Below are 26,386 nucleotides of genomic sequence, written 5' to 3' on the forward strand. Positions count from 1 at the left end.
TCCCTGGAGACCAAGACACTCGTGAGGGAAACAAGAGACACAAACAGAGACCAAAAGTGAGGGAAAACCCTGCAGTCCTGAATCTGAGTGAAAATTATCAGCGTGAACACATGTGGCATTTTATCTTTAGATAGTATGTCTTAACCTCTGTCCCTAACAATGTCTAGGAATGATGACAAGCCCGATAGCAATGAGCATCCCTACCACCCAGACTGTGGTCTTAAAGTACCATCCTCACTGCAAGCACCCTGAGACATGGTGGATTCTAGGGTGGGGGCAGGGAGCACACAGGGGAGCCTGGAGCATTGCATCCTAACAGCCATAAGTACACGGCCCAGTGACCCAAATGCCAGAGCCGATGTGGAGACGCTCCCAAAGGCTCATAAAGATGGGGCAGTTGGAACATCACCAAGGATAAATGCTGGAAGGTCTGAATATCAACTACAGTGCTAAAAAAACAAGATAAAAGAAAAGAAAGGAAGGAAGAGAGGAAGCAAAAGTAATTGGCTGCCTTTGGAGGATGCCGGTGACCTAACCCATTATTTTAAAAAGGAGTAAACAGATGGAAAGAATTGAGCGTTTCTCCAGGCTCTCCTGTGCCCTGTGGTGAGCGAGCACAAGTTTCTCTCCATAGAAGCAGTCCAGCCATTTTGCCACCCTAATGAACAAATGGGTCTGCCAGCATCCCAAGGAGGAGAGAGACTCAGGCCTGCAGTGCCTCTTGATGAGAGAACACAGAACCCTAAGTGACCTGCTGGAGCCATGGAGCCGCTGGACCACAGCCCAGGCCCCAAGACCGAGTTATCAAAGGTGGAAACACACATCAGCCACCTGAGGTATGTGCAACCACATTTGGATCCTGGGTCCAAACAAACTGTTTTTTTTTTCCAAACCACAGGAACATTTGGGTATTTGATACTAAGGAATTATTGTTAATTATTTTGTGACAATGGCATTATCTTTTAGAGATAACATGCATTCTTTTCAGATACAGAAGCCAAGAATATTATGCCCTCTAAATGAAATAACATGATCTCTGAGATGTGCTTCAAAATCACATGGGAAGGGAGGAAGCAGGGGATTGATGAAGAAGCCAAGACTGAGCCTGAGCACGGCAGGAACTGTGGGGGCTGGACGAGTCTGGGCCTCATCACACCACCAAGTCCACTTCTGTACGTGTTCAAATTTTCCCCAACAAAATGTTTTTAAAGCATTTAGAAACCTTATAGTAAAATGGCTCATAGGGTACTATCAGGAAAGATGAAAAATTCACACCTAGGCATATTAAAGTACAATTTACAAATATCAAAGACAGCCAGCCAATCCTAAAAGCTCCCAGAGAAAGAGCAAATCATCTTGAAGGCTCAGGAAACAGACGGACTTTACTCAGGAGTAAACACCGGGTGCAAGAAAGCAACACAGCTGAAGAAACGAGTGTTGAACCTAGAATTTTATATCCAGCCAAAGTATCATTTAAACTTGAGGGTCTAATAAAAATACTCCCAGACATACAACCGAAAACACTCATGAAAGACAGTGCTCAGGAGAGAGACCAACCTAGGAGCCCCTGCAAGAGATCTGGCTGTGACGGGCTGAGCACACACCTTAAACGTTACTGCTGCCTTAGAAACAAACAAAAACCTAAGTACAGATAAGACAACCAACAACTCAAAATCTAGACAATATCAACATTACAGGGTATAAAGCAACAGATCCAAGAAGCTCAACAAACCCCAAGCACAAGAAACAAAGAAAACTACACCAAGGCCCATCATCATCAAGTCACTCAAAACCAGTGACAAAGAGAAAAATCTTAAAAGTACCAGAGGGAAAAAAGGCACAGTACATACAAGGGAACAACAGTAAGGAATAAACTTGGAGGAATAACACTACTGATGTGAACGCATGATTGTTAAGCTACAACCATTAAGAGAGCCGGCTCTGCCATACAACAGACGAATACATCAACAGAATAGAACAGAGTCCAGAAAGAGAGTCACGCATGCGTGCGACCGCTTTTAGACAAAGGAGCAAGGGCATCGGGGACGACGGGATTAACACGTTCAAAAACGTAAGCTGTGCGCCATACCTTGAACCATACTAAAATTAACTAAAATCTAAATCACAGACCTAAGGCTAAAACCTAAAACTATAAAACTGCTAGAAGAAAACCCAGGTAAGACTCTTTGTGACCTTGGGTTTGGCAAAGATTTCTTAGATGTGAGAACAAAAGCACTATTCATGAAAAGGAACTGATAAGCTGGACTTCATTAAAATTAAAAACTTCTGCTACAAAAGCCACTGTAAGAGAGTTCAAAGAGAAGACAAAGCCTTACGGAAAATATGAGCAAAGCACATTAATGATAAAAGTCTTGTTTTCAGAAAGTAAAGAATGAGAACCAGATACAGTTCACAAGGGCAGAAAGCAGGTCATCAACGTCAGTTACATGGAAATGGAGGGGGGACAGGGAGCGGGGAGATGAGGACAGGCAGGGACAGGAAGGAGACCTCTGGTGACCCTACTTACGGTGCGTGTACATGCGTGTGCTGTTGTACCCAGGGCTAAAGAAGATGGTATCAGTGGAATGTTGATGGGGCCGTTTCTAATATCCTATGTTACATGTATCACTTATGTAATCAGAAAAGAAACTATTATCAGCGTGAGGAAGTTTTTAGAAATGTATATTAAATTGGTAAGAAATTATCTGATCAAAATTTCTCAAATCACTTCATCACACTCCCATGTTGACATAACATTTAAAATCTTAACGTTCTTTTTAGGTATTCTTAAAACAAAACGGCCATTCCTTTATCTCTCTTGAAAGTTTTTCTTTATACAAAGGTTTACTGAGAGAGTTTAAATACAAAGGGAATATACAATCACACAATGGTGAAAATGTTAAACAGGCAAAAGAGTGTTCAAAAGTTCTCCATATGTAATCTACAATTGAAAGCACAAATTTTTTCAATGGATGTCCTGATGATTCAAATAAAATATCAGAGACAAATTTAAATATTTATAAAAGCACTGACAGAGTGGCAGAAATCTAATTAGAAGGAAATCTCCAAAATTAGAGAAAGAAAAAAATACTAAAACACCTACAGTAGCAAAGCGGTCCTTGATGCACAAATCCACCAATACCAACCCCAAAGATCTAGGTAGAAAAATGGACACAAACATTTACAGAAATTATTCTAATGGGGGAAGGAAGATTTAGCTTTCTCCTGAGATTCCTATAAGCATCCCCTAAGAAGAAAACACTTACACTCCAGGCTACATTAAAACATACTATATTATGTGGAAGTTATATTTTTTTCTTGAAAAATATGATGTGGTAAGTTACGGTGCAAGTGAAAATAATTTCCGAATGGGAGGGGAGTTTGGGGAGAATGGACACGTGTATGTATATGTACAGCCGCGTCGCTTTGCTGCGCACCTGAAACTATCACAACATTGTCGATCGGCTATACCCCAATATAAAATAAAAAGTTAAAAAAGAAGAAAGAAAGAAAACAATTTCCTCAGCGGAGACGTGGTGTCCGAGCAGAGGCCTGCAGGCCTCTGGTCCCTACCTGACCTGAAGCGCTCGTCCCGGGCGTGGCTGGGCCTCGTCTTCTGCTGTTCGGGCACGGGGGCCGTGGCTTGTGAGGGCCCGGGGATCCTAGTCTCTGCTTGTAGGGATGGATCTACTCCTGAAACACAGTTTTACAGGAGCACCTGCTGTGAACAATTTGCTTTTCCAATCATGGAAAAACCCATGTAAAACAGCCCACGCTTCCCGTCCACTGCTGCACAGCACCCGCTGCACGACCACGCACGCTGTGGTGGCCCCAACGCCAGAAGACCCTGAATTTGGAGGTCAGGGCGTAGACGTCAATGTCCGCTTCCAGTCCCACCACCCACAGCCCAGCGCAGCCCCGCGGCCTCACTGCCCACCGGCACCCAGCCGTCCTGGGCCCCGAGCTGGGCACGTGCGCACGCAGGGCCGGCTCTCTAGGGCCGGCTCTCCCTCCCCTTCAGTGTCCCTGGTGTCAGCAAGCCCAGTGGGAAACAGCCCACAAAGCCATCACTGGGGGTGTCACCAGCCGCCCTCAGACACAGGGATGAAGACGGGTGCCAACCAACTCCGACGGGCGGCCGGCCAGCTCTCCACTCCCTGTCGCAGCCCCCCGAGCTCTCACGCCCACAGCCCCGACACCCAGGCCCTCGGACGCCACGTGCCACGGCGCACGAGCATGCAGCCAGTGTGGGCTGAGCCCTAGTTTGCTGGCATCTGAGAAGAGCACAAAGTGAAGCCTTCAGCTGGGCTTCAACAAAATAATCTGTTCAATGTTTTAGCCTTTGTTTCAAGACATCTCCGAAAAATCACCTCCAGGGCCCCCAGCCCTTACCACTGCCCCAAAAGCAGCAGCCTATCCCCACCTGGGCCCGGGTGGGTCCTGACCTCCAACGCTGCTCGTGAAAGGCCACCTGGCCCCCAGCTCTCTGTGACGACACACAGAGAGGACAGAGGGGACGGGGGCCACGGGCGCTCGGCTGCCCGTGACTCGGCTCCTGTGACTGAGGAGCCCCCAGAACACCAGCTCTGGCTCCGCAGGCAGGGAGGAGCTGCCCTCCGAGCCAGGCCAACCTGCAGGTTTGGGGGCAAAGCGCTGCTCTTGCTGTCGTTTTACCTACCAGGTTTGGGGTGTTAGTTATGCAGCACGAGAGGACAGCGACACCCCCTGGAAGTCCACGTTCAGCTCTTCGAAGTGTGAACATAGACACACATACACATACGCGACACACAGCAATACTGGTCAGCACTGCTTCTGGCTTTTTGCTTCTTGTGACTGGATAAAATTTCTTTAGAGTCCGTAACAGAGAACACAGAATCTTACGTGTTACAGACTACAACCAGGCATGCTGCTAAGTGACATATATGCATATGGACATCCTTACAGTTTTACTCCAAAATACAGTGCTTTTATTGAGATCGATTCATTTATTCAACGAAGATACAAAGCCCAGTGGGAAATCACTGGATAAGAGTAGGTATATTTTTAACAGGTATCAAGAGAGAACTTCTCAGAAAGGTCACAGCAATTCGCACTCCCGCAATGTGCTATTTCCCCACGTCTTTGTCAGCGATGGATGTTATAAGGTTTAGAATTTTGCCAATCTGACAGGAGAAAAATGGTTCACTAATTTGCATTCCCGTGTCTGCTAGGGAGGTTGAACATACTTTACTGTTTACTGCCCATCCGTATGTCCTCTTCTCTGAATTTCTGTTAATTCTATCCAGCTAAGAAGCCCCCCCAAGTGACCTGCAGGAAGCCTCGGCTTAGCTGGAGGTACCACCCTGGGCTGTGCTCGCCCCCCAGGCCATGGCCGGCTGGTCGCAATCACTCTGCAGTTTTCATTTCTAGGGAGACAATCATAACCTGTTTTTCTTCCAGGTCTCCTATCTTGTAACCCCCACTCGAAGGTTGTTCAAATGTTCTCTGGAGTTTTGTAGTATTTAGAGCTTTAATCCTTCTAAAGCTTACGTTCGCTAATGGTGGAGAGGAAGAGGGTCCCACTGTTGCCTCCAAAGGGATGGCGCCGGTTACTAAATAAATCTTCCCTCCTTTGAATTGTCCTGAATCGTTTCTAGACGCCCCTCTCTTACACTGTTGGGCCTTCCACACCGTCCACCAACGCCCTCCGGTTGGGACTAGAAAGTGCAGGCGAGTGGGCTGAACACCATGAAGCCCAGGCCTTTCTCACTGGCTCCTTCCCAAAAATGTACTGGCTACTTGAAGAACTTTTCTCCTTCAAGTGGGTTATTACTTCCAATGCCAGGTTTCAGGAAAAAAAAATCAGCCACTGGTATTCAGAATGGACTACATTTTGTTCACACATTAATTTGGAAACTACTACTTTTATAATATTAAATTTTTCCATTTAGGATATTGGTATATTTCTTCATATTTTAGGGTCTTGGTTATTTCTTTCAAACGGACTGCATGATCCTAACATAGGTCCTGTGGCTTTCTTGCTAAATGTATTAAAAACATTTGATAGTTTATTGCCATTACGAACGTGAGTTGTTTTATAAAGAGCAATATTGCCAGAGAAAAGTTATTGATTCTTGCATATCTGTCTCCTATCAAACCAAAGCTCTTTCTAATTCTAATAGCTAAGTAAGGAGTCACCTAGGTTTTCAAGGTATAAAATAACAGCACCCGGGCAAGGATGGCATGCTGCGCTCTCTAACACTCGCCTGCCTTGTCTGTCTGTGGCGCTGCACAGGCGCTGGCCACCCCGACGGAGGGCCTGGAAGTGGCATGGCGGGCATGGCTGCCGCTGAGGAAAGGAAGTACGATGGCACATGAACGCCTCGTTGGACAGCTGCTGTTGATGCCTGGCAAATGGGCTTCAAGATGTTTTCTTTAATAGTTTCCTCCAATTGTACTCAATTTTACTTGCTTTTCCTTTATTTTGATGGATGAATGTCAGTACATAAAGCACCTCCTCAGTATTCTTCTTGTTACTGATTTATTGTAAAATATATCACACCGATACAGGCAGAATAAAGCATGTATTCAGTTCAAAAATTATTATACAGAAAAAAACTCAATGTAACAACTGCAGCAGTTAAGAAATAAACACTCATGTGCCTTAGAGCTCCTTGTGGGCCCCTCCAGTCTCACTCCACACACACGGAAATGCCACACTCACTTCAGGGAAGACCACTTCCCTCCTCCTCTTCCTTTACCAGCTACAAAAAGGTTTGAGAAATGGCAGTTCGGTGGTTTTTTTAGTTTTACAGGCTATATTCCCGTGTAATCGTTTTATCACTCCCCGTTACGTTTATGAGATTCATCCTTGCTGACACACGTATGCATCCTGCTGATGGATGTTTGAGCACCTGGCAGTTGAGGGAAAACAATGAACATTCTTGTGCACAGAACAAGAACAGGGTGCAGGCATCCAGAGTTTCTCCAGGGCATGCGTGTCCCTGAAGGAGAGCTGCCGGCTGCCTCTGCACCTCTTCAGCTCTGCCAGGTCCCACGAGCTGTGCACACCCGTCTGAATCCTCTCCAGCAGCCCAAGGTTTAATGTGCATCTCTCTGACTGCTACCAAGCTTAGGTAAGTTTCTTTTCGTTTGCTTGCTGGCTATTAGGGTTTCCTCCATTTTCCTACTGGGTTTTTTAAAAAATCATGTTGGGGGACCTTCTGGCTCTTTAAAGTTGAAATTAATTAAAATTAAATTAAAAATTCAGTCTCTCAGTCACACCACCACACTTCAGCTGCTCAGGGGCCACACGTGGCAACTGGTCAGTGTACCAGACAGTGGAGCTACAGACCATTCCCACTATCGCAAAGGGCTCTGCTGACGCTGCTGCCTTGCAGGCTCGGAAAACTAGTCCTTTTCCTGTTATTTGTGCTGGGATTATCTCCTCCCACGCTGTGGCTTGTCTTTAGTCTCTTCATGGGGACTTGTGATAGAATAAAATTCTCAACTTTAACACACCCCGATTTACCAATTTTTTCCTTTACAGTTGCTGCTTATTGGTACCTTTAGGGACTTGAGAAATCCCTCCTATTTAGAGATGGTGACAGTTTTCCTGTGTGATCTTCCAAAGGTGCTATAATTTTTGCCTTTCTCATTTAGGCCCTTAATATCTGGTTTCCGTGTCCTAAGGAACTGTGCCAGCACCGGGAGCGGCAACACCACCTCCACCGTAAGCCTGGTCTCCACAGCGGTGCATGTCTGTCTGGGCCCATGATCTGCTCTGCATTCTAGCCGTCTTCCCTTGTGCCAAACCAGGCTGTCTTAATGACGACGGCTTGATATTAACTCTTCGTACCCTCATCAGCAAATCCTCCCACCTCATTCTTCTTTCTTATCATATTTTGAATCCCTTGGCCCTTTAAACTTGTATATACATTTTTTTTTATAAACCTTTCTTTTTTTTTGGCTGTGCCGCATACGGCACATGGGGTCTTAGTTCCCTGACCAGGGATCGAACCCGCGCCCCCTGGAGTGGAAGGGCAGAGTCTTAACCACCGGCCTGCCAGGGAAGTCCCAAACTTGTATATAAATTTTAAAATTAGCTTGTTAAATTCCACCCCCAACAACTCTGTTGAAACACTGAATGTGCACGCTACAGATCAATCTAAGGTGGGAAGAACTGACATCTTTATAATATTTGTTCCAAACCTAAGTAAGGAAACGTTCCTTACTAAAACCATAAAAATAATCATGGTCTATGATCATAAAAATAAAAGAAATCCTATTTGGGGATGAAATCTACACCAAACCAGAGATATAAATTATACTCTATGCCTTTGGATCTTATAATCTTATAGTAGACACGCCATTTGCCCAGACCTTCTCAATAAAATATGAAACTACCAATGTCAAGCTCTAAAATCAAATTTTAAATCGGTTTTACGAGACGCGTGCTGACCTTACCTTGAGCGAGTGGTACATATCGTGCAAGCAGCTTTCCCCTTTTCTTTTCATATCCTTTTTGAGTGATGTCCCCTAAAACAACAATGGAAAAATAGAATCACATTTCTTCTGAAGTTCCCAAAATTTTTTAATTAAAAATTCATTCATAATGGAAAAACTGGAAACACTTAGGTCCTTCAACTGGTGATTGGATAAAGAAAGCACGATGCATCCACAGTGGAATGCTAATCAGCAGTAAAAAGGAACAAGCTATCGACAGACAACAATCTGGGTGGATCTTACACGCATATTGCTGAGTGACAGAAGCCAGACTCAGAAGGCTACATGCCGAATCATTCCCGTCACAGGACATTCTGGACAAGAGTCAAAACTGCAGAGACTCCGAGGCCACGCCCCAGACCGACAGAATCTGCATCTGCATTTTACCAAGATCCCCAGGTGACTTGTGCAGGTTCAAGCTGCGGAAGTACTGGTGTAAGGGACCCACAGGAAACCAACCCTCGCAGGCCACGGGGTGTCCCTGGGCCAGCACTCGGGGAATAGGACCTAAAGAAGAACGGCCTAAAAATGAATTAACCTACCCAGAAACAGGGCAGGAAATGTGTCTGCAGGGAAACACTTCTCAGTCTAAGCACAGCAGCTGGTTTCCTGGATAACTTGGAGCGCTCAGGGCAGATCCAGCATGTCTGGGAGACTTTATTTCGACCAGAAGCATGTATCACAGTGTCCACGAGTACCTTGCACTTTGGGTGAGTGGTCTTCAACAGAAATCTTCCAGTGCTCTGCAAGCCCTCCTGGCACCCACTCCGCGCCCCTGCTGCCCCTGCCCCCCGCCCACCCACCCCAAACAAACAGGCAAAGTGGTGAGACCACTGCACAGAGCCTCCGCTTTGAGGACTGTGCACCCAGTCGGGCGCCCACAGAGCCGCTCCCGGTTGCCACCGACACCCTTTGACTCGGCCTTGGTCTGCACCTGACCCCCCACCAACCCCACACAAAACTATTCTACTGCCTTGTGGGCCTTTTAATTTGAATACGTTCTGCAGAACATATCCTGCCTTGTGTCCGTGTATCTTTACTCTACCTGAATGACATCATATAATAAATCTCACTCTGTTGTCAATTCTTCACTAAGCACTTCGTCTTTATCATCACCCAATCTGTGATGTAATGAGCACACCTAATCCACTGCTGACTGCAGTGGCCCGTGGGCTGCACTGTCCTTGTCTTACACTCACTGGACACTCACAGACCCTGACTGGATCCAGGATATGATTGTATGATTTTGCTTACTGAGTTTCAACTTGTGAACAAATTTAAAGCACATGTGTTTTTTTTAAACAATATCTACTAAAAAATTTGTTTCCTCCAGAACATATGAAAATATGTAATTAAGACAAATTTAAATGAAAACAATATTGCAACACTAAACTAAAACAGATAAATCCTCATTTAAAGCAGAGCATTGGATTTTGCAGGATTTTTTTTCAATTTTTTTAAAATTAATTTTTATTGGAGGACAGTTATTTACAATGCTGTGTTAGTTTCTGCTGTACAGCAAAGAGAATCAGTTACACATATACGTATATCCACTCTTTTTTAGATTCTATTTCCATATAGGTCATTACAGAGTATTGAATAAGGTTCCCTGTGGTATACGGTAGTTTCTTATTAGTTATCTACTTCATATATGGTAGTGCGTATATGTCAATTCCAATCTCAGAATATTTTAAAATTAAGTACTCATTTTCTAGAAACTGTCTCTTCTCATGTTCCCGTTTCAAATGAACGCTTACATGGTGAAGGTACCAAGAGCATTCAGAAAGGAAACGTGCTAACTCCCAGTTTGGTGCTCATGATATCCTGAAAGGTGTCCAAACCAACTGAATATAACCCGCGACACATTTTCGCGTGTAACCAGTTAGCATATTTTCAAATATCCAATGTAGACACCAACCTGACACACCTCTGAATGCAAAGCTTCCAGCCACAGACAGCAAAATGGAATCCAAAACAGACTCCAGGGCAAAACTAATGAACTCACATAAAGGGACTCACATCCAAGATTTCTGACCCCAGTTTCGGTAAACGCTAGAGAGAGACCAACAGCAGAGCAAGCTCCTCAGTCTGCTGCACAGAACCGGGATGACCCTGACCACCAGCCAGAGGGAATCCCAGACACAGTGGAGGTCTCCCCTGCGTGGGCACCCCGGCCCCAGGGCGATTTTGGAAACACACCAGGCCATCTGCAGAAGGTGCCTCTCTGGTGGCCTGTGGGCAGCTGCTCTCACAAATGCTCCAGGCAGGGGCACGATGTGTGGCTCGGGTTGACCTCCACGGCCACAAACCAAATCCACTTTGGATTATAAAGGCAAAACCCCGAATGCTATCATCATGTCTCTACCTCAGCAACACAATTTCTAAAGACCTATTCTCGAAGGCACTCAGTAGCTCCTTAAGGTCACGGGAACGAGGACAGGCGGTGCACATTACATGTAACAGCAAAGTATGTGAGAAAACTGTCCATGAAAACAAGCAGGAAGAAGTGAATGTGATGCCATACCTCACTACTACAGGATACTGTGAGTCCTAAAAAATACTCTGGTACTTGAGGGGGCGGGGAAGGGGTGGGTATCACGGGATTACACGGGATCCATGATAGCCTACTGAGTAAAAACAGCAAGCTGAAAAACAATGTACATATGAAATGATGTAATTCTGATAAAAATTAAAAAATAAAACTATATTCACATGCATGTAGGTATATATTTCTGTATGTGCACAAAATGTCTGGAGGGGTACCCAACAAATTATTAGCAGTGGTTACCCCTAGGAAGTGATTTATTTATTTGGCTTGGGGTGGGTGTTAGATTTCGCTTTTTACTTCATGCACTTTTGAACTCGTTAAATCTTTTAACACAATAATCATATAATCTTTTATAATTAAGAATATATGGAATATGGTTTGATAATGTACTATGGCTATATAAGATGTTATTGTGGGAAACTGAATGAATTCTATGTACTATTTTTGCAATTTCTTATGAGATTAAAATTATTCCGAAATTAAAAGTTAAAATATACGTGAGAGAGACTATGTGAAATTGGTGTTATTTCTTTTTTAAATGTTTGATAAATTTTGTCAGTGAAACCATCTGGGCTTGTAGATTTATTTTCCAGGTTTTTTTTTTTCCTTCTCTCTTTTGCTTTATTTTATTTTTTTTAGAGCAGTTTAAGGGTCACAAGCAAAATTGAGGGCAAGGCACAGAGAGTTCCCATCCATCCCCTGCCCACCACATGCACAGCCTCCCCCAATATCAACATCTGCCACCAGAGTGGTGCATTTGTCACAGACGACGAGCTACGCTGACATGTCATCATCACCCAAAGCCCATATGGTTCACTCTTGCTGTCATACATTCCGTGGGCTTGGACCACCGTATAATGACATGTATCTATCATTACGCTACCATACAGAGTATTTCACTGCCCTAAAAATCCTCTGTGCTCTGCCTATTCATCCCTCTCCCCACCCCCTGAACCCCTGAACCCCTGGCAACCACTGACCTTTTTTACTGTCTCCATAGTTTTCCAGAATAGTTGGAATCAGTAGCCTTTTCAGATTGATTTCTTTCACTGAGTAACGTGCATTTGAGATTGTTCTGTGCCTTTTCTTGGCTTGATAACTCATTTCTTTTTAGTGCTAAATAATATTCCATTGTCTCAATGTAAGAGTTTATTTATCCATTCAACTACTGAAGGACATCCATCTTGGTTGCTTCCAAGTTTGGGCAATTATGAATAAAGCCCCTATAAAAAGCCACGTGCAGGTTGCTTCCAAGTTTGGGCAATTATGAATAAAGCCCCTATAAAAAGCCACGTGCAGGTTGCTTTTAAACATCCCTTGGTGAGATAAGACGACACTATGGTATGATTCACACTGGATGCTCATGACCAGAACGCAGAACACTCTTGCAGCTGAAAGGAGAACTTAAATATCATCCCCTCCAGGGTTTCCCAACTTTTCAGCTGCACAGCTTCCACTCGAGCGAACTCTTTTGAGGAATGTGAGTGAGAAACTGTGCTGCTGAGGCAGCGGCGGGCCTGCCCTCTGGGCACCCCTTCCTCCCAATGCAGTGGCGTGGCGGACTCCGGAAACCCCTGAGAAAGGCACCCTCTCCTCCCCAGCACAGAGGCTTCCCCGCCTCAGCCCTGCCTCCCCGCTCCCGCCCCGACCTTGCTCACTGTGCCGACCGACCTTTCTGACTTTCCAGAATCTAGACTGCTGTCAATTTCCTTTCAATTTTTAAAACTGCTACCATTTCCGTGACATCTGGGGAAGGAGAGTCATCTTCACCTGATGACTGGTCATGCGTATTGACCTAGAAAATCCTCCACCCCAAGTAAATGCTCCCTGGCTAGAGACCCTCTCCGGCCTCCGTGCACAGAGGCCCAACCCCTGCTCTGCTCCTGCTGTGGTGTCTTCCTTCTTCAGTCTCCTCTGTGGACTCCTCGCTCTGCCTTTCCCTCTGGGGCTTGAGTCCCTCGAGGGTTTATCCTAGGCCTTCTTTGAATTTTTCAGTTCTCCAGACGGGGCAATTGTTGTACCAATGACTTCCAAATTTCTACTTCCAGACTAGCCCTTTCTAAAAGTGCCTGTCCTACACACCCAAATGCTCCCTGGACACCATCCCTCAGATCTCCCAGAGGTGCCTCACGCTCAACAGGTATGAAGCAGACGTGTTCTTCCCGTGTCCCACATCTTCAGTGAAGAGACCCATCATCTCCCCGGCATTCATTTCAGAAACTCGGGAGTCATCCTAGAGCCCCCCAATGAGGGGTCATCCTCCGACGTGCCCCTCTTCACACCAAGGCTGCTGCTTCTATTTCAGAGCACTCTCCCCAGCCCACTGGCTCAGCCTCCAGCCAGGTCAGCACGGTCTCCTGCCCTGGAGCACGGCAACATGCTCTTTAACGTTTCTTATCCCAATGTCACACTCATCCAAACCACTCTCTACATGCCACCAGAAAAATCATTCTAAATCTGAGAGAGAGAGAGAGGAGTAAAGAGAGACAGACAGAGATCACACAGGAATATTTCAATTGCTGCTTAATACCTTAAAACCCCACCAGCTCCATCATTTATTAAGGAAGACCTGCTTAAAATAAAGCACCCAAGGGTAACCACTCCCTTAGCCCTTTTTCAAAAACAGAAAATTGGCCATCTCTCTTTTCAAGATTTTGTGGGTTCTTGAACGCACACACTCATTTTAATCTTCTCCCACTGTTGAGAGCTGGGGTAGAAGACTGCATAAGGTATACGTTGATGGCATTCTTCTTTTTTAATACAATGCCTTTAGCAGACCACACACTTTGCTGTGTTGTCCAATACAACAGCCACTAGCCATATGTGGCTATTTAAATTTTCATTAATTAAAAGTAAATTAAATGACTATTTAGTCCCCCAGGCCCACCAGCCACATTTCAAGTGTTTAATGCCACAAGTAGCCAGTGGCTACCACACCGGACAGCACAAAACATTTCCACCACCACAGAAGGTTCTACTGTGCCTGTCACCTCACATCCACAACACCCACCTGGCTGCAGGCCGCATGTGAGTTTGTTCCAACACTGGTCTAGACTCCAGAGTCCGGTCCGAATTCCTCTCTGGCATGCATAAATCCTCCCGTGAGGAGCCCCGTCCTTCCAGCCTGCTCTCCCACCACTGGCCGGGGGACACTGTCTGGACCCCCAGCTCACTCAGCTCTGGCTCACCCTCCTCTGTCCAGCACGTCCTTCCGTGCTCTTCTGCTCCACCCTCCTCACACGTGCCTTCAAAACAAAGCTGGAGGAAACTCTATTTCCTGCTTGCCCAGCCCTGACGGTCACTCCCCTTTTAGCACCGACTGGGCCCGCACACTTCACCGCACTGCCAGTTCACGCGTCTGTCAGCCCCGCTAGGTCATGAGCCTTTCTACTCAGTCTGCTGAAGGTTGCTGAAGGACAGGATGACACGCCGAGGGTCTTAGTCTGCTCGGGCCGCTATACCAAAATGCCACAGGCTGGGTGGTCTAAACAACGGTTCTGGAGGCTGGACGTCTGAGATCCACGTGTCGCAGCAGGGCTGGTCCCTCCCGCGGCCTCTCTCTTCGTGTGCAGACAACCGCCCACCCGGGTCATCACGTAGTCTTTCCTCTGTGTGTGCGTGTCTCTCTCTCTCTCTCTTATGAGGACACGGCTCCTAGGGGATTGGGGACCCACCCTTAGCACCTCATTTAACCTTAATCACCTCCTTAAAGGAATATAGTCACACTGGGGGTTAGGGCTTCGACATATGAATTTGGGGGGCACAGTTCAGTCCATAGCACCAAGACTATCTGACGATGAGATGAGAATCTCTATTTCTATGACATTTCTATGACCTTCATTTCAAAACGATCCTAGTTTTAGTGTTTCCTAGCTGTTTCCTGAAAACAGCTTAGCCTCCTTCATCTTTAGAGGTAACCTAAGGACACAAACCCATGAGTTATGGAGGAACTTACTAGGACATGCTCTTTTGAGTTGCCTCTTCTCAACAAGCATAAGCATAGCTTTTGACGTTTCAGATACTCAGTTTAAAGGTTCTTTACCAAAGACCCTGTAGAAAATTTGTGAAGTCTGAAAGGGAATAAAAGTTCCTTCTCTGTTTCCAAAATGGTAGTCTTAAATCACGAATAGTCAGTGTAGACTGAAGGAACAGGATTTCTATTCTTTCCTTACGGCTGAATGACACAAAGCCAAGTCTGAATGGAAACCCCTGCGTGATCACTGTACCCCGGCGATTACTTGAAGTGCTGCCCCAAGAATGCAGGAACTCTCAAAACACAGGCCATTCATCTCCTGTGTGAAAAGTGGGAAGGGAGCCCTTGGGGGGCATCACTCCAAAAGATTCTTCATCAACAAATGACAGAGGTAACAATGTTTAGGGTTTCCTTCCCTGACCACAGAGGTTTTTCTTTGCCAAATAGTACCTAACTTCCTAGTCATTTTAATACAGAAGCACAACACCAGAAATGCTGGATAACTTACGGGTATACAGACCGATCCACAAGGGTTATGCTGGTCTCACTCAGAAGCAGCTCACTGCAAACAAAATGCTCCAGGAAGAGTCTGTCTTAAGGACGTGCCAGCAGTACGTTTCCCACTCCCACCACCCTGCTTCCTTCCCCCCCTTTCCTCGGCCGTGTCATAGCAGAGTGACCAAATGCTTTGTAGGCGTTCATTTTATATTAAATGGTGTATATCATGTCAGTTAAAAGATGAAAGAGAGATGTGTCTTCAAAATTACAAGTCTCTGGGTCTTTCCAACTAAGACGACGGAGCACTCACCCTGGAGCCCGACGATGACACCTGCGGGGACGCCCCATGGGGGTGCGGGCCGCATCGGCAGGCAGGGACTCCACCCCCAGGCCCCGCTCCGCGAGGACTCTTCACCCCAGCAGAGCAGTGCCCCCGCCCTGGTCTCTTTTCAGACTCTAAGTCCTGAATGTATATTGATCTCACTTTGCGAGGCTGAAGGTCAAAGGAGGGCAGGGAACTGAATGACCACAGAGGCTGCCACGAGTGCACGACTCAGACCCACACGCCTGGGCTGAGGCCTGCGCCAGGCGGCTGTCCCCAGAAGAGCACTGTGCCCCGACACACCCGCTCCTTCCTGCCCGCCAGCCGAGGAAAGGGCCTGGCCAGACTGGCCAGTGCCGAGCAGGACGGCGGTCGCTCTCCCCCAGGTGCTGCGACTGCCGAGGGGGAGACAGGACCCTCACGTCTCCATCCCGCGTCCTGGCCCGTGTGTCACGCGGGAAGCATTTACTGCACAGGGTAGCAGGCGCGCCCCTCCATGTCATCCCAACACAGCGGAACGATGGAGCAGACTGGCTGGGGTCCCCACCTCGCTCACCACGCCACTCTCTGCCTTCAGCTTCATCCTAGGCAACCAGTTCACTGCCGGGACAGAGACCCGGCATGAGGCACCTGCCAGACCACGGCCCTCCTCCACGGAGCCCCACCCCCCGGATAAACACTGATACTGCGGAGGCACAAGGGGCCCTGGGGAATCTCCTCCAGCCGCTGCTCGTCCCCCTCTGCTACACACACACACACACACACACACACACACACACACACACACACACACACACACGGGACAGTCCTCACCTGCCCTGGGGCCTCCCCACCTGCAGAGCCCTCCCCGCAAACAAACCTCCCAGCAATGCAGTTTCTCCCTGGATTCAAAGGCCCTCCTCGGGGAGGCCTCCCTTGCCCACCCTGGGGAGAACTGCAGCCCCCCCCCCCCGCCCCAAGTCTACAAGCGTTTCCTCCCCGTCCCTCTTCCCTCCCGGTTTCTCTCAACGCACTTATCGAAATCTAATGTTGCGTATGTTTTTATTCTTCTGGCCGTCTGCGCCCCCCACTGAGGACGCACGTCTGTGAGGGTAGAAATTTCCGTCCTGTAACACCCCCACGCGGCCACCTCGCACACGAGTCACGGCCCGTGTGTTCGCGCGAGCTCTTCTGCGAATGGAGGAGCAGCCACGCTTTCCCTCAGCCCGGCCCTCCCCGGCCCCTCCCATCTCACGGGGCACACGCAGCAAATCATGGCGCTCAGTCCTGACTCCTGGCCACCCTCCAGCAACAGCGACAGCGATGCCCTCAGTCCTGCTCCGGACCCGCCTCCGATCCAGCCGCGTTTCAGCCCTGTAGCCGCTGCCCTGCATCCGAGCACGTGCTGCCGCAGCGCCTGCCCTGCAGCTGGCCTCGGGCTCACTCTCCCTCCTCCCAGCAGCCAGGGAGTCTTTAAGGGCACCAGCGGTCAGAGCAGCAAGAGCTCCAGCGGCTCCTCAGCGCACTTGGCGCAGAAGCCCAGGGCCCAGCACACCCGCCCGGCCGGCCCGGGCTGCCTTCCTGGCCCGTCTCCCAGGGCCTGCGCCTCGCGCCGTGACTCGGCAGGCTCCCTCCTCTGCGGCCCCGGCCCAGCCAGCCCGCCAGCCGCGACTGCTCCCTCCGCGGCCACAGGGACGGCTCCTCCTGACCCAGTCTAAGGCTGCCTCCGCAAGGGCCCAACCTCCCTTTGTCTGCCAGGTGTTAACAGAAGGCAAATGGACAGGGCAAATGGCACCTTTCTTTACGACAGAGCCTGGAAGTGTAACAGGTCAATGGCCATGGCCGATACGTCGGCGGCTCTGGTGCCTGGGACACCGAGGAGAGCAAGGTGGGCTCGGCCCCTGCTCTGGTGAAGCGTCACGATGGCCAACTAAGCCAGAGCTGGCCGCGGCCAAGAGAGTCCTGAGAAGAGCAAATACGTCAGTTCAGTGCACGATGACCACCAGCTACGTGCCGGGTACCACCGCGAAGGGCAGACCATCGACCAGGGAGACGCACACGTAAACCAGAACACCAAATAAACCAGCCCTCCCAACACGGGTCTAAACCCATGACCCGTGGGTAGGCACTTCAGGTCCTCCAAGAAGCACACATCATGACAGGATCAGACGTGAAGAGATTTAGGTGGGAAAATGGGGAGGGCCCCGGAGGAGGCTGGCGAGCTGTCGGGTGTGACTGCAGAAGGAAGAAGAAAGGCAGGCGGGTGGGGCAGGAAAAGTCCTAGACTCCAGGCAGCCCTAGGAAAGTTTCAGGCCACGTGGGGTCCTTGAGCCAAGGTCCCTATTGGGAGTCACAGCTTCTCAGGCATGCAGCAGCTGCTGTACTCCTGCGGCAGGAGTCGTGACCTCAGTTGTGGTCAGTGTGGACCCGGACCCCAGCAGGGAGGGCCCAGGGGGATCACGGCCACTGCAGCGCCGGATTAGACTGGAGTCTTGGAGCTCCACGCGGCGGGGCCAGACTCCCAGCGCACTCATCTCAGCCGCTTTTCCTCCTAGGAGTTCAGAGCAACAAAGACCACATCCTGGTTCAATGGCTCCCCGAGGCTCAGGTCAGTCCTCCCAGGGCTTCACTGAATCTGAGAAACTATTATCAAAAAGCTAAGTATTCAAGCCAATTACGGAGGATTCTTGATTTAAAACTGAGAATAAGCACCATGCGTGGGTCACTCTTCTATTAATTCAGCAAGCGCTCAGTAAAACGCCTAAAATGTGCTAGGCGCTGAGGACATGACGATGGGCAGATCAAACTTCCTCTGGAATTGCTCCCTATGAAGTGGCAAAGAAAAGCCAAACAAACAATAAACACAGAACTGGATAAATCCTGTAAGAATGACACAGTAAGTGCTACAGGGACAAAAAGAGCAGGCACCTAACTTTGAGCGGGCTGTTCTCAGAGGAAGGCAGAGCTTCAAAGAGAAAGTGAAGTTTAAACTTAAGTCTGAAAACGAAGGAAGGAATTCAACACGTACAGAGAGCTGGCAATGAACAGCATGTGCAAAGTTTTACGATATTAATGGAAATCCTAGTATTTATATTCTTTTAAAAATTTATAAATCAATATTCTTTAAAAAGACAACTGCACTAGGATGATTTGCTATAGAAAGAAAAACATTCTAAAGGGAATACACCTGAATCATGATGATGGATTTTGCGTAAAGTGGGATGGATGTACAAGCAGCTAGTCAGTAAGTACAATTTTTAAAGATTTTCAAACGTATGTTTTATAAATTGAAACATCTGATTTCCCTTAAAAATATAAACAGAAATCACATTATACCAGGCAACAGCTAAAAAAATGTTACACAAAGTAAAAGAAAAATACCTCTCATTGGTTCTCCCTATTCCAGTTCATCCTCCGCAGAAATTGCAAACTGTGCCAAACAGGAGGTTAAAGGCACTGACTCTCCAAGTGGGGAGATAGTAAAGCATCTGGAATGGCGAACCCGAGTACCAGGGGACGAAAAATGAGATGCGTTTTAGATGTTGACATCTAGGTATCTCCTTAAAAGCCCTGTTAGTGTTACGTGGTCTGGTGGTTCTCAAAGGTGTTGCCCTCAAGAACCCTTCACACTCTTAAAAATGATTGAGGACCCCAAAGAGCTGTTGTTTCTTTGTGAGTTATCAATGTTTACCATATTAGCAATTAAAACTATGCAATTTTTAACATTTAATTTAAAAAATTTTATAACAAACCTACCATGTTAACATAAGTAATATTTTAAATTAAAAAAATAATAGATTTCCAAAGCATTTAGTGAGTACAGGTATTGTTTTACTTTTACATGCGTCCTTAATATCTGGCTTCTTAGAAGACAAGTGGATTCTCATATCTGCTTCAGCATTCAGCTGGCTGCAGGATATGTGGGTTGAAGTCTATGAAGCAAATCCTGTCTGTGAAGTCTATGAAGCAAAGCCTCACACACACATGGGTTAGAAAAGGGAGGAGTATTTCAGTAGCCTTTTCAGATCACTGTGGACATTCTGCTTTATACCACACCAAAACTAGGCAAGTGGTAGTTTCTTAAATGACAGCTGCAATGTAGAATCTAAAACCTTGTCAATGAACTTTTCGTACTGCAACTTTTCGTTGCAATCTACTGGTATATCTTTGAATGGATCTCTTACCCATGCACAAATCTGTAACATGATACACTGTTCATTTGGAAAATGCTGGTTCACAGAATTACGCAGCTCTTCCTAACGTTGACACATTTCACTAAATAATATCAATAACTCACATTCATTAATATTGCCACTGATCCCGTCAAAATAAGTCTTTAAGTACTGAGAGGCTGTCAAGCTCATGGTAGCAGACAGAAGCTTTAAATTTTTATATTTTTAACTGTAGCTTGTCTGTCACTCACTTTTTCAAGTAAAAATCACGCTCCACAACAAACGTGGCCCATTTGTTCTGCAGCTCAAACTGCACAACAGAGCCGTTCACAGACTCTGGACCTCTCAGTGTGGCAGACGTGCTTTACGTGCACCTCCCATTCCTCACGAGGAGACTAGAACAAGTACTCAGGGTTGAGATTTAAGAAAGTTAACTGTTACTGCTTCAGCAAGAAAGGATATGTCTAAGTCAAAGTGGCACTGTTTCTACTGCAAGTGGGGAGGTGGTGAAGAATGCACTGATCAGTGTGATTTGGGGCCCTTGCCTCACAGTTTCTGCCAAGGCACCGGTAGTTTTATCCATCACTGCTCCTGCACCATCAGTACAAACATGGAAAACAGAAATGACGTCTTAGTATTATTATAAAAAGACAGTTTTCCCTCATAGGCCCCCAGCAACGGTCTTAGGGAGCCCGGGAGGTGTGTGAACCACTGTATGGGAACCACGGGCAGATTATTTCTAGAAGAAAACACAAGAAATGGATACCACGGGCCACATCTGGGAAGATGCCAGAGGTAGGAGGGATGCTCACTCCAGCCTACATTTCCTTTAAATTGTTTCATTTCTCTGCAATGTGTATCTACGTTCCTATTTTAATACAACATTGTACAAAGCCTTATGATCAATGGAGAAACAACGCTAAACCTGACCACTACAGCCAAAACATTACCTAGCACCCAGCAGGTACACAATAATTACTGAATGAATGAATATATATAAATAACAAATGCAAAAAACAAAAGGTGGCAAGAACTCCAAAAGAGGGGGCGGGGTGATGAGAATTCTGAGAAAGGAGCCTCATCAGAGAGGATCAGGAAAGGGTCACATAAGACACTTGGGCTGGGCTTTGACAGATGAATGGAATTTGGACATGAGAACTTTAGTATACCACAGAATATTCAGGAAGCACAACAAATGTTTATCGATGTGAAGGCAATGTCGGGCTGTCATTTTGAAAACTAGAGAATTATCAATATATCACAAATTTTAGAAATTAAAGACATTTAATGAGGAAAAACGCTTTTTGTGAAAAGAAGTCCCTTCCTCTACATCCACAAATGGAACTTTCCCCCTTTCTGGTCGACTCCATCCAGGCTGGAGCCCCTGCACTATCAAACTGCATGAAAACAAGAAACAGACTAAAGTTAAAGCTACAGAATAGACCTATTAACCAGAATGAAAAAACAGGAGTGGGATAAATGTAACCTATTGTGCAGGAATTTCCTCTCTAAACCTCTGCAGGCAACTAAAACAAAGAACAAACTTCACACCATCACCCTTGGTTTTTTGTGGGTTTTTTTTTTTTCAGGTTTACAAAAAATTTATTTGAAACAACAGAGATTTCCCACACATCCCCTACTGTTTACATCTTGTATTACTGTGGTACATACGTTCTAACTGATGAATAAAATTGATACGTTATTATAACTGAAGTCCGCAGCTAACATTAGGGCGCACTCTTCGTGTTGTACAATCTCTGGGCTTTGACAAACGTGGAATGACTTGTATCTACCATTACTGTATTGTACAGAACAGTCGCGCTGCCCTAGAGATCCCCTGTGCTCCGCCTGTTCACCCCGTCATCCTCGTTTAAAGCAGTTCAGCAGCAACAGCCCCAAGACACTGTTCGGCACCAAAATTAGTTGTGAGGCAAATCGAAGGTAATTTCAGACAGTAATAGGCAAAGTGTAAGTGTTTGGGAATTAATTCTTTAAAAAAAAATCAAGATTATACCTCTAATAACCTCATTTTCATGCACAGACATTCTGATCCGCTTTGAGGAGCCACATACGTGAATTCTTCTGAGTATGTTCACGGGGTGGGGGGGCTTCTAAGAAGAGTGAGGCTCTGTGTACCTCCACCCGTCACCCTCAACTTCATCTGAAGAAGACCCCTGAGTCAGGACGGGCAAAGCAGCCAGGAAAGCTAGGGCGCAAGAGCACGGCTGTGCCTGTTTCCCTCTGGAATGAGAAAGTCCACAGACCTGCTCTATGGGGAGAAATGAGTGCCTCCAAAGACAAGAACCATCCCTGAGGGTGAACCCCAATTTCAACAGTCAGTGAGAATCCAGTGAGGATGCTGGAGAACAAGGCCACGTGCGAGTTATGAATAAAGGCAGGGGTGTATTTTCTCCTAGTCAAGGCCGGGTACGGGCTGAGGGGACATCGTGAAGGCTTCTCCAGGTATGACCCCCGTCTCCATGTGGGCAGCGTTTTGTCTGGGTTAAGCTCCCTCCTCCCTCCAACCTGCCTCGTACGATGTCATCTCGAAGTTTTAAGCAACTCCTCATTCAGACAAATGTGAGTGCCATGAAGGCACCCTATTCCGACTTGACTTTATTCTAACTTAGAAGTTGCTCTCAAACGGTGGGGGGCGGGGGGCGGGGGGAGAGACAGCACGCAGGGCAAAGGGAGACCCACTTTCTACTTCTACTTGATGAAAATATAAAAATGATAATGACAATGACATGAACTTCGGTTGCTTTAGGAGTGTGCTTCATTAATAACACCTTCCTTTAATTACGTAAATAAACCTCACCGGTGTGGGCGTGGGACAGAGGCCGGGGCTCCTGCCTCCGTGGCTGCACCGCACTCTGCTGTCCCTTCCCCTCAACACTGTCTTCTCCTTCCTCAGCTTAAGCTACGCTTCCAGGCTCCTATCCACCTATGCGTAATCTTGTACCCTTCACCCAACTGTACATCCTCTACATGTGTCTAAAATGACAGCAGCATAAAAGGATTCAATAGAGAAGCATTTCTTTCGTTGAAGTACTTGTCTTTATGTGTGTTCTGTCACACAAGTCATGAAGCTCTCAATCTTATCTGTCAACTCCTAGAAAGACCTTCAACATCCAACCACAGAACAACAAGGAATTGAGGAAATAACTAATACACTGGGGAAGAAATTAAGAACAATCTGCAAAAACATATTTGAAATTGTGTAAAATCTAAACGGCATCTATATGATTTTTCCCTCGATGAAGAACTATGACAAACTCAGGACAGTAGTTACTGTCAGAACCGTTCCTAATCTGAGTTTTTCAGATTTTCCAGGAGCACCTAATCACCAAGAATTCTCAAATCCACCCTTTTCCAATTGCACTTCCATTAAAAAAAAAAAAATGCCACATGTCACAGAACGTTTAAAAATTTGGATGTTGAATTCAAAGCGGTTGCATGTAAATGCTGTATTATCTGTAAAACAAAGATAACGACGGCACCTACCTCCCGAAGGCTGGTCAGCAGTCACTACAGTCCGGGGCATATTTATTAGACAGTGGTAACAAGTCACTACCCCAACCGGAGCAAAGCTTGAACTGGGTTCAGACTATGGAGTAAATGACTGCTGACAGTTGAAAACGCATTTAAGTGTCAAGAACAGTTAAGCCTTTAGTTGCTTCTCTTCAACGGCTACGAGGCCTCCCTGATCCCGGACAAGAACTAACTCTGTGCGCCGACAGCCACGCGGAGTTCAGGACACGAGCCTTGGGGTAACAGACGAAGGGGTAACACCACCCACGCCTCTGAGGCCTAATCACTCAGTCTATTTTAAACAACCAACCACTTATTGAATATGCTTTTTAAATTTTTAAAAGTTCCCTAAAAGGGGCTAACAACCTCCTTCGAAGTGTTCAGTGCTTTACACCTGCTAAGGCATTAGGCTCATACGGGCGCCGAGAGGCAGGTGCTGCGACCACCCCGTCTCAGAGGAGGAAACCGAGGCACGCGGGGCTGCAGCCGGCGCGGCTGCCAGGGCGCTGACCCGCAGCCCTCGGCTGGGACAGCCCGCTCGGACAGCCCGCTCGGACAGAACGGTCATCCCCGTCCAGGTTCCCGCGCCTCAGGCCCAACCACCCAAAGCGCGGCCACCCGCCGGGCGCCGGAAGCCTGACGGGGGTCGGGGTTCGGGCGTGAGGGCCGGGCGGGGGTCCCGGGCCCGCGGAGGGTCGGTCGGGGGTCTGGGAGGAGGGCCGGGCGGGGGTCCCAGGCGCCGGGCCGCTCACCTTCCGACAGCTCCAGCTCCAGCTCGGCCAGGCTCTCCCGCACCTCGGCGGGTAACGGCACCGCCTCCAGCGGGCACCCGCGCTCGGCCATGGCCCCGCCGAAGGACGGCCGGTCGGCCGGCTCGACCCGGGCGGGGTCGGGGTCTGGGTCGGGGTCGGGCCGCGCCGAGCCGAGGCGGCGGCACTGGCGGCGGCTACGTCGCTCCCCTCTGCCCGGCGACCCGCATCCGCCCGCGGGGATCGCAGGCGGCGGGCAGGGGCGCGGCCCCGGCAGCTCCACAGAGGCGCGGGCACGAGCGCGGACGGCTCCTCTGGCGCCGCCACCGCCCCGCGCGCCCCCGACCGCCCGGCCGACCCTGTACGGAGCGCGCGTGCGCGGCGGTAAGGGCAAGACGGGTAACGCGGCGAGTCGCCTGCCAGTTGGGAGGCCGGGCCCGCCCAGCAACACCAGAGGCTCGCTCCCATTGGCCGCGAGGACGCGGCGAGGCCGCTCCGGGCTCCCATTGGGAGAGCAGGGAGAGCGTCACTCCCGAGAGGCTCTGCGCCGAGGGTTTGGATCGCCGACAGGCAGGAACGCGGGCTGGCGTCTCAGCGCGGTCACCTCAGTGTTGGGGTTGAGGGCGCGAGACGCCCCTCGTCTCAGGTGTTGGGGTCGCGGGCCTCAGGTGGGCGTCCGTCCACGGCGACCCTGCAGGCCCTGGTCTGGTGTCCGCGCGGACGCTGAGGGTTCGGGGTGCGCTGGGCTTGCGCTGGGGCGGGTGGGGGGCGTCCACACGCTTCCTCCCCAGCACGCGTGGGCCTTTTCACGACTCTCGGGAGTGAGCAGGACCCCCTGGGCACCTTTGGACGTCCTTCGTAGACGCGCTGTGACGTGTGTGTTAGCCCATGTGCTTTTTAAAACAGCCTTGGAAGGAGCTCCAGCAGCCATTTCAGACCCTGGGGTGACCTTGGGAAGTGCGAGGACAGACGTGAGGGAACTACAGACGTCCGGAGCCTTGGGGGCTGGCGGAGCTGAACTGAGACCCCCCGCCCCCTCCACACGCACACCGGGAATCCTGAGGGAGCTGATCCCCGGTGTCGGCGGGAAGCGTATCTGCCAGGTGCGACGGTGGACTGTGGTGGCCGCGAATACCCGCCCCTGTCCGCAGAGGGCCACCTTCCTAGGTCGTATCCTTCTTGAGGTGACTGAGCCGGCCTGGCCATTGGGCCCAGCGCTGAAGGCCTCTGCGAGCACGACAGGCTGCCTCCAGCTTAGCTGGGCCTGCATGGCCCTCTCCTTCCTAGGCTCAACCCTGTCTCCTTCCCCTTCCTTTCTCAGGTGTGATGCCATATAAACTTGTACCCCAAACTCACTCTCACCATCTGCTTCTGGAGAAACCATCCTGCAACAGTTGGTACCTGGGGTTTAGATGGCAGGTGATAAGATGGGGTGAATCACTCACCACTTGTGGATGGAACACTCACAGCCCCTGGCACGAAGTGATGTAATTGTTAACCTTCCACCCGTGTAGAAGAGTGAACCAGAGAAGTGAAATGAATACCCTAGAAGCCTTTTACGTACGATGGAAATATTAGCTATAAGGAAGGGTACTGCGATTGGGTAGCTATTCCTTAACACTACTGATGCCCTTAAGAGAAATAATGGACAGTGGATGGCTACCAACAGACCATTGAAAGCCATGGAGTCTCTTCAGCTGCCTGCAAAAAAAGCCTCATCTCCTGCATTGAGACAATAAAGACAAGGGCTAGGCTCAAGAATTAATATCTCAAAGATGGTAAACACCCAGCCAAGGCAGTTCTGTGATGCTAAGTTTGGGGCCCTGGTTGGGAAAATCTGGGCCCATGACACATGTCAAAGAGATCTCATATCTGGGTAGGTGCCCTCAAAGCTTCTGACCACTCCCACCCCCAAGACTGCCTTGAACCTCTGGAGCCTGCCCATGTGGCTCACCTTTCCCTACCAACCGGGCACTCCTTTCCCCAACCTGTTGGACACTAGGCATATAATTATGGTTATTTCTTAGCATAATTCAGGTGGACTATAGCCCCCTCCCCCTCAAAAGAACATGTTAGTTTGCTAGGGCTGCAGTAACAAAGTACCACAGACTGGGTGGCTTAACAGCAATT

The 26,386-nt window shown here is 48.3% G+C and overlaps 1 protein-coding gene across 2 annotated transcripts in view; it reads right to left on the reverse strand.

Moving 5' to 3' along the window:
- The window catches only part of DIP2A (disco interacting protein 2 homolog A), a 92,134-nt gene extending 67,564 nt beyond the window's left edge, over positions 1–24,570 (reverse strand). For both annotated transcript variants that reach the window (XR_009519203.1, XM_060010182.1), the window contains exons 1-3: positions 24,260–24,570; positions 8,446–8,517; positions 3,574–3,693 (exon numbers count right to left, since the gene is read on the reverse strand). Coding sequence is in view for 1 of the 2 variants with exons in the window: in XM_060010182.1 (XP_059866165.1) it covers positions 3,574–3,693; positions 8,446–8,517; positions 24,260–24,350 (283 nt within the window). In the remaining variant the exon portion in view is untranslated. The remainder of the gene's footprint in view (positions 1–3,573; positions 3,694–8,445; positions 8,518–24,259) is intronic.
- Positions 24,571–26,386: the final 1,816 nt, after the last annotated feature.

This window comes from Delphinus delphis, chromosome 4 (assembly GCF_949987515.2).
Source record: "Delphinus delphis chromosome 4, mDelDel1.2, whole genome shotgun sequence".
NCBI lineage: Eukaryota > Metazoa > Chordata > Mammalia > Artiodactyla > Delphinidae > Delphinus > Delphinus delphis.